This window comes from Podarcis gaigeae (assembly GCF_964106915.1).
Source record: "Podarcis gaigeae genome assembly, chromosome: 16".
NCBI lineage: Eukaryota > Metazoa > Chordata > Lepidosauria > Squamata > Lacertidae > Podarcis > Podarcis gaigeae.
This window is the reverse complement of record NC_139693.1, coordinates 27,048,169-27,064,717: the sequence shown is the minus strand read 5'-3', so window position 1 is coordinate 27,064,717 and position 16,549 is coordinate 27,048,169. Positions and strand designations below refer to the sequence as shown.

At 46.6% G+C, this 16,549-nt stretch overlaps 1 protein-coding gene across 1 annotated transcript in view; it reads right to left on the bottom strand.

Annotated features, from left to right (window-relative positions):
- Positions 1-16,549, bottom strand: part of BCR (BCR activator of RhoGEF and GTPase) — a 97,196-nt gene that overhangs the window by 27,536 nt on the left and 53,111 nt on the right. Inside the window, exons 9-14 of the mRNA XM_083716888.1 lie at positions 6,573-6,694; positions 5,153-5,321; positions 3,347-3,466; positions 1,875-1,950; positions 1,106-1,210; positions 481-555 (exon numbers count right to left, since the gene is read on the bottom strand). Of these exons, the coding sequence (XP_083573014.1) occupies positions 481-555; positions 1,106-1,210; positions 1,875-1,950; positions 3,347-3,466; positions 5,153-5,321; positions 6,573-6,694 (667 nt within the window). The remainder of the gene's footprint in view (positions 1-480; positions 556-1,105; positions 1,211-1,874; positions 1,951-3,346; positions 3,467-5,152; positions 5,322-6,572; positions 6,695-16,549) is intronic.

Sequence of the window (16,549 nt, the reverse complement as noted above, 5' to 3'; positions counted from 1 at the left end):
TAGGCTGAATTTACCAGATGGGAGGCCAGCTGGCCACCCATCCCTTGAGCCCTCCAAAGGTCAACTCTCCTGACTGCCACAAAAATGCCAACTAGGTGTGCTGCGACAACCACCTTCATATGTGTGCCAGCTATATAACTGCAGAGAGAAAGTGCATTGATTGGGCTGTGCAAGAAGCCAAACAACAAAGGAGTATAGGAAGCAGCTGCCATAAACCAAGACAGAGCATTTGGTCTATCTAGCTCAGGACTGTTTACACTGACTGGTTGCAACTCTTCAGGGTCTCCCATCCACTTCCATAACATTATATTCAATTGTTATGGCAGCAGCACCAGCGTCTCCCTGTGGGCAACCAGAGGCTTGCTTGAATCCAGAGTGGGGCTTTCATTTGGTTGCTAGCTGCACCACCAAATCATACTTAGCATGACGGTAATCCAGCTCTTTGCATTCACACACAGCTACCATGCAACTACCACTCACTTGAGCTCTGCTTGAAGCCGCTGGCTGAATGGACAATGACGTTCAGGAACCCATAGAGACCAGGGGACTCATCATCTGTGTTAAAAACATATAAATGTGATAGTTAAACTGGCTCTCGGTGGCAAAGACAAATTAAATCCCCCTATATCTGTTAAATTCAATTTCTGTGGCGTAAATGTGTGTGTTTAAAGACTGTAAGCACATTTATCCCAGATTTAACAACCTTCAATGTATGTTATTGTGGCTTGGGGAAAAGATCTGCTCCATAATCTATGGAAATTTAGTTTTATAATGTTTATAGCTCTGAGCATAAGGAATTAGACTATGCAACATCCCAAAATCCAGGGAGCATGAAAAAGGCTTCTGAACTGAGAGTGAGCCACTGCCTTTTTAAGACACTGTTTTTCACCACTACGATGACTAAAGCTGGTGGCTGGCTCCATGCCTATGCCTGGGAAGTGAACTGGGACTGTGTACTTTTATTGGTATGCAATGGTATAGATCCAACACACACATTAGACACTAGCAGCCACTTGGAAATCGTCCCTTTGAGTGCTCCCCACTGTTGGAGGCAAGATAGTCAAGAGCAATGGTAGATGAGGCCAATTGGTTCCAGGGTTCTCACCTTCTTTGTTTATCGTGAGGGGGATGTGATGCACAGTCTGAAGTTTCACACAGGAATTTGTCAGCATCTGGAGCTCCACTGAAGTCAGCGAGAAGCTTTTGAAACCTACAATTCAGAGGAGAATGGGCTTTTAATCTCCTGCAAACTTGGGAAGAAAGGTGTAGGCCGGTAATGCTGACCTCTTTGCTTTGAGTATTATTGCCACAAAGACATCCATAAGGGATCCTCAGAAATGATCCTGGGAATAGAATACTACGATTCCCGGTTATCCTAGAAAAGGTCAAGCAGATAGCCAACTCCTACCAAACAATTTGCCACATGTGGGAATCATGCAGAAGCCTTTTCTCACAGAGGAAAGGCCCTCTTCTAATAAACCTGGAGATCTCCCTCAACAAGTTACCTGCTCCTCACTGGGCATGATGGCTGGACTAGGTAGCGTCACTGCATCAATAATGAGCACAGAACTGTAGAAATTTCTTCCTACATGAGGACAGCATGCTGGGAGTCCCCATCCTTGGGGTCTCGCTGGAGTGGAGGGGAAGCACCTGGAAGGTGCTGATTCACAGAAACACATCTGTATCGGACCCAGACCACAGTCAAGAAAGGCCGCATATCTACACATGGGACATTCAGCAACCCTCACACAGAAGAGTGGCATGTTCAGCCTTAGACAGGCAGAAGGGTCAGCCCCAAGGTCCCCCCCTCTGATTTCTCCAAGCCCAGGATGCCTGCTGGTCACACCTAGGGAAGTCAGAGCATAGGCACGTACATTTCTTCTGCTGCTCCCGGATGATCTCTCGCCACTCTGCCCGTTCGTAGTCAGATGAGATGAGGAATGTGTAACTCTGAGTGACAGAGAAAAAGACGCCCAAGGATTATTTATTTTATATTGCCTTATCCAACAGCTAAAGTATGTACAAAAAGAACAATCTAAAGTGTTAAAATAAGATTATACAAAGTTCATAATACAGCCAACATATATCCCTGCCACCCAATTTTTAATTAATTTTCTGCAAGACTAACAGCATTTTCCTGGACAGTAAAAATTAACTTCATGTGTCTTACTCTACAAGTTTTGGCTCAAGCAGCCATTGAGTTGTACCATCTAGGAATTATGTCCTGAGGTTTGGTGTCTTAGGGGTATATGTGACCATTCACAGTACTCTTCATTGTACGGTGAAAATAACCTTTCGCCTGTTGGTCTGTTAAATGCATAGTGCTACACAGTCTTTTGTCTTTTCTTAAAAAATAATAATCTGGTTATAATTTTCTGTTCTTCCTTTTTTGGGCTGATGAACTTTTTTTTCCAGACAAAAGAAATCAGCCATTTGCATGCTTGCCTTCTTGCCAGATTGTTCACTTCAGGTAGTGTTGAAATGTTTTTTATATACAGTGGTACCTTGAGTTAAGTATTTAATTCGTTCCGGTGGTCCATTCTTAACCTGAAACTGTTCTTAACCTGAAGCACCACTTTAGCTAATGGGGCCTTCCGCTGCCGCCGTGCTGCCGGATTTCTGTTCTCATCCTGAAGCAAAGTTCTTAACCCGAGGTACTATTTCTGGGTTAGCGGAGTCTGTAACCTGAAGCGTCTGTAACCTGAAGTGTATGTAACCCGAGGTACCACTGTAAATGCATATGGCATGTGAAGAAAATAGTTCCCTGTGTTTGGAAAATCTTGGTGAAGGTCTCAACAGTGTCAACATTAACAGCTAAGACTTGCATGACGTCAGCAAAGCCATCTGTCTTTGAGGGTACAAAGTGCACAGAGCATTTAATCCAGAGTCTGTTTCCCTTGCAAGGGTTTACACAGCCTGCCATCAGCTCTGCCCATATTCTGTTCAATTACAAAGAGCTCCCAAAAGATCACAAGATCCTGCGCCATTAACTAGCAGCTGGGCTTAATGTTCTAATTTGCCAGCCTTCAGCTTCAGAGATAATGGTCTTTTTTGCATTCATTATACTATGGGAGTAAATTTTATGTTGTGAACCACCCTGTGATCTTCGGATACAGGGCAGTATACAGATTTAATAAATAATAATAATAAATGAAAGCAGCCATTGATTCATTTTGCTGCTTCTGTAGTGAGCACTAAGTGTGCAACAGGCATGCTCTGTTCACTCAGTTTTTTGGGGGCATGTGCAAGACGCCATGAACAAAACCACCTCTCATGGTTCCTCTGTTCAGCCCCATTCAGCCCCAATTGTTTGTCAGTGAGCTGAGATGCCCACAAGGCCTCTCACCTTGCCATTGCGGTTATGCACTCGGAATGCCATGTTAGGAGACATCAGTAGAAGCAAGGATTCCTGCTCCGAAAGCTTCTTTTTCAACCTCTCCATATTCTTACTGCCCTTATTAGCCCTCTGAGGAAGAAAAAAAACCAAGAGGAAATGAGATCATGTTCTTTTACAACTCAACAGATGCAGGAATTTGACGTTCACAAGAATCTCAATATTTAGGTTCCTTAAACCAGAAGTGGGGGTACTGGTTTTAACCTATGAAGCCTTGCATGGTTCAGGACCCCAAGGAATATCTTTCCCCATTCAAAGTTGCCCATGCCAACAAAGCAATGGGCCTTTTCAGTAGTAGCCCCCTAACTATCAAATTCTCTTCCCAGGGAGGCTTGCCTAGCAATGGCACAGACATATTTATGGCATCATGCAAAGAGGTTTCTCTTCTATTTGCGTTTTCCTTTGCAGCTCCTGGCAGTATTCCTTTGGGGGCTCTTTAGGGTGGTGTGACTTCTCTTAGGAGATGGAGAGATTGTTTTCATGGCTTGATTACCTTTTAATTATTTTGTTTTTCATATGTTTTATTGCGCCTTTTGCCATTTGTAAGTTGCTGAGTTAATTGTATAAAGCAATTAACAAGCTTAATCAATAATAATAATAATAATAACAACAACAATAATAAATGGTGTGGGTTAAACCACTGAGCCTAGGGCTTGCCGAACAGAAGGTCGGCGGTTCGAATCCCCGCAACGGGGTGAGCTCCCGTTGCTCGGTCCCTGCTCCTGCCCACCTAGCAGTTTGAAAGCACGTCAAAGTGCAAGTAGATAAATAGGTACCGCTCCGGCAGGAAGGTAAACGGCATTTTCATGTGCTGCTCTGGTTCGCCAGAAGTGGCTTAGTCATGCTGGCCACATGACCCGGAAGCTGTACGCCGGCTCCCTCAGCCAATAAAGCGAGATGAGCGCCGCAACCCCAGAGTCGGTCACGACTGAACCTAATGGTCAGGGGTCCCTTTACCTTTATGCTCTATCTGGCATTATGCTTCCTGCCCATGTGACCCTCACATACATCCTTAACCCAGAACTCTGCTCCTACAACCCAGCTTGGAAACTGCCCATCTCAGGGCTTCTGGAGTGAGGAGCCCAACAAACATGTGAAAGGGACTCCCCTGGCAGCCATAGCATCCCTCACTCACATGGATGCTAGGGAAGGAGTGGAGGACACCCCCAGTGAGAGCTCCACACTCATCATTGCCTGCTCTTGCCACTGTTACCAGCACCACCACCACTCAGTCATTCAATGAGAAGGATGTGAGCTCGAGGCAGCAGCTAAACAGTGTTCACACTTCTGGATGCTTGAAGTGGACCATCCCTAATTCTGAGTTTGGCTCAAAGTGTAGCCAATCTTTCCTACAGCAGAAAGCCTCTCACACTATATTGCCTTTTGTACAGTTCAGGAATGTGCATGGGGCTCTTCCTACCAGCTGACTGGGCTGAACACAACCCAAGCAGGACTGGGAAGGCTGTTTTGCTGCAGGAATGCTTAGCTGAGCAATTGGTGGTGGGGTAGCAGTACTGCCAGCTGCTCCCTGAAAAGGGGGCGGGGCATAAAAGCAAGCCCAATGAGTAGCACACTGGCTATGAAACTTAAGTTCCTAGTTCAAATCCCTACAAAGCCATGCAATGAGGCAAATCAGTACATCTCATCCTATGCCTCTTACAGAGGCTGTTGAAAAGGTTGTTAATATATCATTGAAAACAGATATAACTGCCAAGCACTATTCATATTTCTTATTCTCCTCCTCCCCTCTGCTCTTACTTTTTCCCGTTGGATGTCACTCTTCAGTTGAGAAATCTTGATCTTCATAGCATCCAGCTCCTCATCTGGCACAAGGGAGATGTTCGGCACTGCCTCTGAATCGTCCACCATTTGGAAGCTGAGGTCTGAGAGTGGAATGTACCATTTGCAGTCATACTGCTGGCTTTTCCTGCAAGTAGGAAAGCAGAGTGTTAGCCAGCTTGCCCCTCTGCTCCCCTTAAGCAGCTTAGCCCCCACAGACTTGCAGGATGATGTCCTCCTCCCTGAAGCAGCCCCAAAGTTTAGCCAGGGTAATCCGCTCCCTGCCTTATGCATTCCAGTGTTACAGGCCCATACTACAAAAGGAATCTTTCCTTTTGACAACTTGCCTAAACACCTTCCAGAATGCTGCAAAACCCATCTGGCCTTTGGAAGCCTTTCACATGTTCATTTTCCTGAGATGAATGCTAACACCCGAGTCAGGAAAAATGTGTTGAAATGCAAGAAAATAAACTTGGGTTTCCATGGAAGTGGCCAGTGTGAGGAGGTGCATGGCTCTTTGACTGACATATACAGTCGTACCTTGGAAGTCGAACAGAATCCGTTCCGGAAGTCCGTTTGACTTCCAAAACAGTCGAAAACCAAAGCACGGCTTCGGATTGGCCGCAGGAAGCTCCTGCAGCCAATCAGAAGCCGTGGAAGGCCAGTCAGATGTTCGGCTTCCAAAAGAACATTCGAAAACTGGGTTTCAATTGTTCGGGAGCCAAGGCGTTCAAGATCCAAGGTACGACTGTACCATGTTAGAGCTTCCACCTGGCTCCCCCTTCCCTGGATTCTGTTCCCCTCCCCTCCTGCAGCCAATCAGAAGCCGTGGAAGGCCAGTCAGACATTCGGCTTTCAAAAATAGTTCACTAACAGAACAGTCACTTCCAGGTTTGCAACATTCAGGAGCCAAAACTTTAGAGAACTAAGCTGTTCAAAAACCAAGGTACGACTGTATTCTCTTTCTGCTATATGGTGTACTACCACTAGCACTGCCATACTTAGAAGTTGGATTCTGTGCCAGCTCCAGCTTCCAAGGGCAGGCCCCTATGCAGCAGCACAGACAGCAATCAATCTGGGAGGTTCCAAACCATAGAGAGGAACCAGAGCTCAAACATGCTCGGCAGTTGCACCCTCTTAAGTGGAAGTCCTCCCTCCTATTCTCGTTGTCTGCAGTTTCTCAGAGGTAATGGAAAGGCACCCTGCACATGTTCAGAGGCATCTGAGCTGAACAAGGGCTAGCCTCTCCATTGGGAGGATCACTTCTGCTCCAGTTTGGTGCTTTGCCTCTGTTGCACCTGGCAGTTGCCCAGCTGCTCTTAAATATTTTCCTCCCCACTCCCTTATGAAATGTACACACATGGGTCCTTCACATGGAGCCCACCCAGGACAGCCTCACCCTCCAATCTGCTTCTTGAGCTTGGCACACAGGAATAGATCGGTGAAGAGGAAAACATGGCGCAGCTTACGGGCTCCCTCGACAAGCTCCACCATGAAACTGTCCTTCATGAGCTGACGGTGCTGCCAAAAAAAGGAAGGGAGAGGCAAGGGTCAGAAATGGAGACTGGGATAAGTGACAGATGTTGGCCATTGCAGTCAGTGTATACAATACTAAGGTAAATGGACCAGTAGCCTCACTATGCATAAGGCAGCTTCCTATGTTCCTATGAAAGAAAGGTGCAGGGGAACTGGAGAAGAAAAGATGTGAAAAGGAGCTACAGGATCAGACCAAGGAAGGATTCAGCACAGGGTAGAAGTTGGGGGCAACTGGATGTAATTGAGGAACTAGTCCATGCAGTTGAGTGGGTCTGACAAAGCGCAAGGTGGCTTATGTTTTCCAGCCCAGTCACATGGTGAGGACCTCTGATGCCAGGGTGGCACCTCGCTGGCAGATTCTGGCTTGCACAGACCCTCCACATGACGATAAGCAGCTGGCAAGGAATACTGTTCCCATGTACAGTTACTGTTATTTTGAAGCATTTCCATGTGGCAACCACAACGTTTGTATCAGAATTCATTCAAGGACAGGCAGCTTCAGGAGGGAATCTGCCTTGTAACTTGCAACTTCCTTGCGTTGCTAGCTTTGTCCTTCTCTTATGATGATGATGATGATGATGATGATGATGATATTGGCTTTCACAAGCTTTAAACAATTCCCTTCCCTAACTGCCCCCTATGGTTCCTCCCCAGATCTACTAACCTCATTTATAGCGATAGCCTTATATCTATCTGCCTTTCAACCATTTATCACGACGTGAATGAGAAAATATATAGTAATTAATTAGTCCAATAAGGATTTAGGTAAGTAATGGTAAAAGATCAAATGAATAGAAGGCAAGTGTTTTGCTGCTATTTTCAAGTTACACAAGATGAAGAGAATATAAAACACAACAACGAAGAAAACAGTAAAGAAATTAACCTTGGGGCACTACAGCACCAGCATAATAGACCAAAGCTCTCAGCTAGTTTAAAGCGTTTACAATGGCTGGCCTTCAATACCATCCCAATAGTTTCACAAAGGGACTCATGAGAATATGGTGGGCCATTAACAGTGAAAGCAAAAGGCAGGTTTGAACGGTTCTGGATTTTGCATTGTGTCTCCAGACTCCATTGAAGGTGTCATTTGGCAAAGGGTGCCAAGAACTGAGACAGTCACTATTTCACAAAATTTAAAAAAATTATAAGCAAATTTAGGCTGCACAACTAAACTGTGTTCAGCACCCTTATGCAACAAAACTGTTGCTGTTGGGTTTTGTTTTTAAAAAAATCAGACTTCTGCAGTAAGGAAAGTAACTGGAAAATACACTGGAACAAGGAGTACAACAATCACTTGACATAATGTCATATAACCTCAGTACAAGCATTTTAAGAATGAATGCTCAATAAACAGCATTCATTCGGTCTCTGTGCAAATTTTGTGTCTACATATGTGGACAGCAGCCGTGAAATTAAAAGACGCCTGCTTCTTGGGAGAAAAGCAATGACAAACCTAGACAGCATCTTAAAAAGCAGAGACATCACCTTGCCAACAAAGGTCTGTATAGTTAAAGCTATGGTTTTCCCAGTAGTGATGTATGAGAGTGAGAGCTGGACCATAAAGAAGGCTGATCGCCGAAGAATTGATGCTTTTGAATTATGGTGCTGGAGGAGACTCTTGAAGTCCCATAGACTGCAAGAAGATCAAACATGTCCATTCTTAAGGAAATCAGCCCTGAGTGCTCACTGGAAGGACAGATCCTGAAGCTGAGACTCCAGTACTTTGGCCACCTCATGAGAAGAGAAGACTACCTGGAAAAGATCCTGATGTTGGGAAAGATGGAGGGCACAAGGAGAAGGGGACGACAGAGGACTAGATGGTTGGATAGTGTTCTCAAAGCTACCAGCATGAGTCTGACTAAACTGCGGGAGGCAGTGGAAGACAGAAGTGCCTGGCGTGCTCTGGTCCATGGTATCACGAAGAGTCGGACACGACTAAACGACTAAACAACAACAACAACAACAACAACAACATGTGGACAGGCCTTCTGGAAGATCTCCAAACTCCCTGAAAGCCTATTTCTTTTTGTATCTTATTGGAACAGGACTTACTTTCTCATGTTATGCCAGCTGCAGGGGCTCCTACACGCAGCCTGCAATACCCATTTTGCTGCTAGTGTGGTTTGGTGAAGCCCACATTTTCTGCCCTTCTGAAAAAAACTTATTGGATAGGTATGTGGCTAATTATAGTGTTAGCATCAACTATCTCCAAGGATTTGTCCAAAACCAAGTTATTTCTGTTTTCTTCCAGAAAGGAGGTACAACTGGGCACCTACTCCTAGTTTCTTCATAAAAGCAAATATTACCTGCAGCTGTTTTACAATGAGTTTACTATAAGGGCCAGCAGAGGGCAGCATAAAACTATTCTCCAACTTCACAAACTGACAAAAACTCTTACCCTTTTTAACCAAATGGCTTTGCCTATACTAGCAGCTCAAAGCCAGTGTAGGGCAATACATTTTATTAGGATGCACAAGAACATTACAAGGCTATAAGCAAGCATTAGAGTACTCTAGAAAGTTCTTCTCCAGGCTGGATGTCAAGGTAGGCAAAAAAACAAACAAACATGAATTTTTTTCCGCCAAAAGCCTGCCCTCCATAGTCTGTCCTCAGGGGGAGCTCTGCAAGTGTCACTGGGTTAGCCTCTCTAAGGGACATATAGGTTTCAGGGTGCTATTAGGACAAAGAAGAGATAAGGAAGGGGATCCCTCATTTATTGGCAAATATAAAAATTGTAGGTATCCAGATCTACCACCAGCACAAAGCAGAAGAGGCTTGGTAAAGAGAAACATGGCAGTTTATTAGCAAATGTAAATATTGGTATATGGTACAGAATGCTGACTAGTCATTGGAGGGAAGGGTATGCTAACTAAAAGGTTCTCCATGGCTTTCTTATGGCACACAGCACTGCTAAGGGGTATAGATCCATTTAGAACAGATGTCGTTTGCAAACTCAACTCACACCGTACTCCTTATTAGCAAATATATAAACAGCACCATCTGTACATATTTTCTCTAGCCAGTAATTCAGATTTCCTCTAAGATTCTCTCTTATTTGTGAAAAGTTGCAGATTCTCCACTATTTTTGGTTCAGTGGGAATTATTCTCACAGAACGACGATTCTTCAGGTATCAAAGACAGAAGATATAATGCAGGAGCTTCTTCTCTAGAGTTTCCACAGTAAATGTTTTGGATCTGGGTCTATTCCAACATAACAGTTTGCACTGAAGCTACCACAACTTTCTTGGGCTCTCCTGTGGCTGACTCATCTTAAAGTATTTTTGCAAAAGGCTGAGTCCAGTCAGGGTTAGGAGCTACTTGCTAGCGAACAATTCCAGTCTCCATCCCTGTCAAGGACAAGCAGAATCCATTTTGGAGGGGCCTCCTTGCTTCCCTTGCTACTCAGATGCTTCAGAGATGCCAGCCTGCATTAATGTCTTTGCCATCCATGTGCGCTCATTTCCCCCCAAGGACTGTAGAACTAAAGATGCCAGACAAATACACACGGGTGAGCTTTGCAGTCAACTTCTGAGGAAGGGGAGGATTCCGTCGCAGAGGGCCATAAAGCAAGGCCCCTCTTTGGCAGTCCAAAGCCCTCATTTAATATTTTTAAGGAGCCGATGAATATGGAGGAGACAGCAAATAAGCTCCGCTCCTCTGGGGCATGGCAAACGAGCCCACGCTGCCAACCAGATTTTCATCTTGAGGTGCAAATGCGTTCTTGTGCTTCGACGGCACTCGCTGCAGCAATGCTGACAATCCCCAGCTGCTCCCGCCCCTTTCCATTGTGGCTGCTTGGAAATCAGAGAGTTGCCCTTGCAGAGGATGGTTCAGTGCCAGGTGCCTACAGAGCAAGGTCAGCTGTGCTTTCTGCCCATCACCAACACAAGACAAATAGAGTAATGGTCTGCTGTGCTTTCGCAGTCATTCTCTGGGCCAGCTCACACATCTAGGGCAAGGTCTTCAGCGGAATACAGCATGCAGGACTGGATGCATGGATGCTTCCATAGGTACCTAGGCACTTGTTCTCCATAGCCCTCCTCGCTGATATTTTCCAGAATGTGGCAAGCCATGATTTGGACCTATGCAGCCACGAGACAACTGGCCACCTGGACTCAGGTTGGCTCCAACATGCAGGAAGCTGAGTAAGTTTGTGAGTAAACGTGAAAGAGGTGAGGGGGAACAACCCAGGACAGCTCCCTCATTAGGCAAAGCCTCTCTGCCTTACAGAGGGGAAGAGTTGTGAGCAGGAGCTGTTTCCTGTGTTGGCAGGGGGCGTTCCAGCCCCTGCCCAGCTGGCCTGGCAGCCGTGCCACGCCCCCAGGTAGCCAACCAATCAGGTGGAGGATTGGGGGCGGGGTTTTGCTACTCACATGTGGCCGCGGCAGCACTTCCCATTCATTCCGCTGCTGGTTTTCGTTGGATCGCCCACCCACCCTCCCTTTAGTTCATTGCTTGGTTCTTGACATTGCTATGGACCTGTGGTTGGTTGCCTTGGTTGTCCATGGGGCCTGGTAGGAATTTTTATCCAACTGGCAAATTGGCACCGGCCACTTGGTTTTTCGCCTATCTCATAGCAAATCGTCACAACTTTTAGGTATTGGCAGTTAGGCATTGGAATATGTTTGTGTATTGGAGAGCAGGGTGTGGCCATCGCCTACCCCTCCACTTTATGGGTATTCCAGTAAAGGAATCCAGCGGTCGTGGATCCTGTCCGACGCCCTTGCTGGTGGCTAGGGCCATGGCATGACCCCCGGTGACATCAGGGGGAGTTTTCAGTTGTATTTGCATCAACAGGCTCCTCCCACTGGTGGTTAACCCTTGTTAGACTCACCCCTCCTTGGGGGGGTGGAGTCACGCTCTGTTGTTTTATCCAATGCCTAAGCCAATACCTCTCACATGCTGTAATCAATAAAGTTGTGGCCTTTTTTAGCCCATTAACCTAATATACTGTGCCCATGTGTCTTTCTTATCCCCAAGCGGGTGGCGGGTCCTTGAATCACAAATCACTTTCAGGCCAAGGTGGAAGCAGAAGACAGCCTGGTAACAGCAGTTCTTGCATTGGATTGTGGCCAATTTGAGGGCAAGGGAATGAGCTAGGGGAATATCCCCTCTGTGGTTCAGGGCTATCCTCTGGCCGGTCTCTATCTCCCAGTTGTGCTTTGCAGGGCCTGGAGCACTGGGGTGAGGAAATGAGCATGCTCTGGTGACTGGGCGGGGGGAGGAGGAGGAGGAGATAGCGGTATCAGAACAATCAAGACTTCCCGCTCCTGGCAAACGGTCAGCCTGTGAGGCAGTGTTGGGGTCAGGCCTTCTTGACTGCCGTGACTCATCTTGCCAGGAGGGAGGGAGGGGAGGGTTTCAGCACGTCACACAGAGAGGAAGGGAAAGGCCTTGCCGACTCGCTCCTGGGACGTTGGGGGAGGAGAGGCAAACTCCCTGGTAAGTCCCAGAACATTCATAGGCAACCTACTGGGCGCCCACAATGCCAGCCAGCAAACAACAAGGTTGCATTCAAGCTCCCACAAAGATGCAGCCTCCACTTGCTCAGCAGCGAGGATTGCAGGAGGCTGACTGTAAGCCACATCCCATCTAGAAAGTACTGGCAAGACACCAGCCCTTTTTCAAGTGCTGCATTTTAAACTGATAGGCATGGCTGTACAGTTTCATCGTCAGTCCGGTGCTCCTGGACACGGTTCTCAGCAGCTCTGCACTTAGCCCTTCCACTCGCACAAGGACAATGGTAAGCCCCATTTCCAAGAGAGACTTTGAAGCCAGAAAAAGTAAGGTTGGAAAGGAAATAAACACTGCGTCCCACCTGGGGATGTCTTGAAGTCCCCTGCCTGAGATGAAAACTGTCAAGTTGTGGGCGAACATATCAGACGACACAGCGATTCTTCAAACAGCTCTTGTTTATTCAGAGGCCAGAACAGAACTGAACTGCAGAGCTCAGTCAGCCTGCTTATATAGAGCTCCAGAACAACGTAACTGTAGCAACTTTCTAAAACTATCCAATCACTGAACGTCACTTTCGATCCTTCATTTGCATACAGACTATCCAGTCACTGAACGTCACTTTTGATCCTTCATTTGCATACAAACTATCCAATCACTGAACGTCACTTTCGATCCTTCATTTGCATAACTATCTACAGTATCCCCCTGCTGGCCCAGGGTGAGAACTTCAGTACATAACAAAAACATCCTTCAAAATATAGACGAATAAGCCTGTCCTTCCTACCTCTCAAAGAGCAGCCATTCACTGAAAGAAGACAGCTTCATAAGAACATAAGAAAAGCCTGCTGGATAAGGCCATTGGCCCATCTAGTCCAGCTTCCAGTTCTCACAGCAGCCAACCAAATGCCTACACGAAACCAGCAAGCAGAATTCGAGCACAAGAGCAGTCTCTCGTCCAGGGATTTCCAGCAACCTTCAGGGCCTGGAAGCCTCTTTCCAAGGCCAAGACTTTGTCTTTGAACATAAATCACGAAGAATACTTATAAGCATATGTAGAGTGCAGCTTTCATACTGGGCTCCCAAAGCAGGGCCAAAAAGCTGTCAGAGAGAACACAATGGATTTTGAAGCGAAGGATCCAAAAATGAAGCTGCTGTAGCACTGGGAAAGGAGAGGTCTGACTGTTCCAGATAACACACTGAGAGAGGGTGCAGATTCCTTCCTGATTCTGCTTGCAGTGCAGAGAATGAGAAGTTCAAAGTTCAAAAGGAAATATTTGGGCTCCTTCGCATTTTTAAAATGGACTGTGCAGCCACTCCCTGCCTCCCCGCAACTTGCTTTTGCACAGAAAACTCAGCAGGTTCAGAAAAGCCCTGCTTTATTCTATATATAGATATTCAATATTCTTTTGTAAGTTGCCTCAATTTTTAAATTTATACATTGCAATCAGGTTGTACAAACTAAAAAAGTATCTAAGTAAATCTGACCAAAGGAAGCACTAACAACAAGCCAGTTCAATATCCAACCCAGCTGTAGAATCCCAATCAGACCCCCCCCCCTTGCCTCCACCTGCAAAGCAGGCAGATCAAAGTGGGCCTCCAAGGGAGAGCTCCATCACCTCACTGAAAAAGACAACTGCACAAGTTCCGGCACATGCAAGGGAACATAAGCCTGCTGGATTGAGCCAAAGAGGACACATCTGGGACACATTTTTAGTTCAGCATCCTGTTCTCACAGTGGCCAACCAGATTCCCCAGGGGGAATCCTGCAAGCAGGACCTGGGTACCAGAGCAGACTCCTCTCCTGTGGTTTTCAGCAACTGGGATTCAGAAGCATTTCTGCCTCCAGCTCTGGAGACACAGCAAAGCTGTAATGGCTAGGAACCACGGAAGTGACCCACCAGCAAAGCACATGCTCCCAGTGGAAAGGTGTCCATGCAAGTCAGCCTGGGTGCTTTCACAACTACCTGCAGCTGTAGAGTCCTGATGTAAGCTAGCAGTTGCCAATTTGGGTGCACATGTGCCTACAGAGGTCTTTCTCTGGTCTCCAAAGGGCTCCCTCCTTCTGCTGAAATTAGGCTTCACAGACGTGTTCTGTGTGCAGTTAATTGCACTGTGTGTGGTGCCCAGATCAGTTTTGCTGGTTTACTAATGTGCCTAATTGCTTGGACTATCAACTTCTCACGATATACAAAATGAATTGTTACCAACATGGCTAGGATATTTCAGAAAAACAAACCAATAAGCATTGGCTTCTAATGCCTTCCAAGTAAACCTTATCGGGGTGAAAACCTAATGAGGGAGTTAGGTATGTTTAGCTTGGAAAAGAGGAACTGAGAGGAGATATGGTAGCCATCTTCAAATATCTAAAGGGCCGTCGCATGGAGGGGATCAAGCTTGTTTTCTCCTGCTCCAGAGGTTGGGACCTGAACCAACAGATGGAAGTTATGAGAAAGGAGATTCCCACAATACATCAGGAAGAACTTCCTGGTGGTAAATGCTGTTCGACAGTGGAATGGGAACATGGTGGACTCTCCTTCGTTGGAGGTTTTTAAGCAGAGGTTGGATGGCCACCTGTCATGGATGCTTTTGTTGAGATTCCTGCATTGCAGGTGGTTGGACCAGATGATGCTCAGGGTCCCTTCCAACTCTACAATTCTATGATCTGCAGAGGAAAGCCTTCCCCAGCAGGTTTTACTAAGAAGCCTTAAGCATTTTCCATGATGAAGAATTCTGCCCTAATGCAATGGGTGCCACCTCTGCTTGGGCAGCTGCCTTGGTTTTTCTGCAGATTTTTCTATACCTGTAAATGAGCTGCTTCTCTATTTCTGTTTCAGCCACAAGGCCTCTCGCCACTGGATGGCACTGAGTGGACACAATGGTTGCAGAGAAGCCAGGCAAGCTCTGAGGCTCCTAAGCAAGCTCTGTAGGCCTGCACTGCCACCCACCCACATCCTTGCCGCAATTAGCAGGCCATCACTGGGGAGATTAAGCACCAGAAGGGCTGCTTCCCTCAGCTCAAAAAGCACCAAGGAGAGGAAAGCAAAAGCAGCGCTGGCGAGAAATGAAGTGGGCCTTGCTCCCCATTGTAGCTCAGTAGCAGCACAGAAAGGCTGAGCAGAGCAATGCGCTCCAGTTGCAGAGATTTATAGGAAGAGGAGCACCGGGGGCCAGATGGGGAAGCAAAATTGGGGGGGGGGGGAGGCTTTGCAGCAGCATGGAAATAAATTATCTCATTTTGAGGACTAGTGCCCACCCTCCATACGTGAGAGAGCAAGAGAGCGAGAGCACACCCTTCAAGGCACACCGACATTACTAGTGTTGTAAATAATGACAAAGAAGCAGCTCGCCACAGAGAATACAAACACCTCCCCTTCTCTCCCAGTCAACCTTGGCCCTCACCTCATTAGGATGCTACAGGGCTCCCTTCAAAGCTGGTACGCTACCTGAGACACTAGCAGATAAACAGGCTCCCTCTCCTCCCACATGAGAGCCCTTCCAGCCAGCATTTTAAGCTGCAGTTCAATTAGCATCCCATTCAATGCAACCTTCTATGGCCTCTAGCTTTCCATTATTAATCACTATTTACACGGATACAGCTTGCACGATGTAGGGTCATTAATACACAAGATTTCACAGATAGTGGAGACACAGCGACTTGCCTAGAGCCTCTCTAACTAAGCCAAGACTGGAACCCGGATCTCTGGGGTTTAACTGCACAAACACTACCCAGAGGCTCTGAAGGCTGAACCTCCTGTCTACCCAAGTACCCTCCAGTCTAGATCCAGTCCAAAACATGAAGCTCCAATAGTTATTTTGCAAGAGCCCATTCAATACGGAAACACTTTGGACATCCCTCCACTCCCACCCGGAGGCCCCTCAAGAACTAAATCAGCCAAAAGATGGGTGTAGAAATGACTGAAAATGGGAGTTTGTCTGAAAGCACCTGGGAGAATTTTCACTGGACATTATTTTAGGCCTGGTGATGATGAAGGCAGCAAAAAAGGCCACCTAAGATTAGAACCTAAGAAGAACCCTGCTAGGTGAGACAAAAGAGAATTCTTTTAGTTCAGCATACTACTTCTTAGAGGGGACAGTGTGATGACAAGGAGGAAGAGTGATAGCTCAGTGGCAGAGCACATCCTTTGCATACAGAAGGTTCCAGGTTCAATCCCTGGGATCTCCAGGTAGGGCTTAGAGAGACTCCCATCAGCCCCAGCCAGTGGGAAATGTAGTCCAAAACATCTGGAGGGCACCAGGTTAGGGAAGGCTGCCCTCAAGGTTCCATTCCCGTCACCAGGACTAGTCCAATTCCCTTCCCAAATGCTGGTTGAGCCCCCATCCCGCACTCTCACAGACACATATTCTCTTGCAGCCAGTACAGTA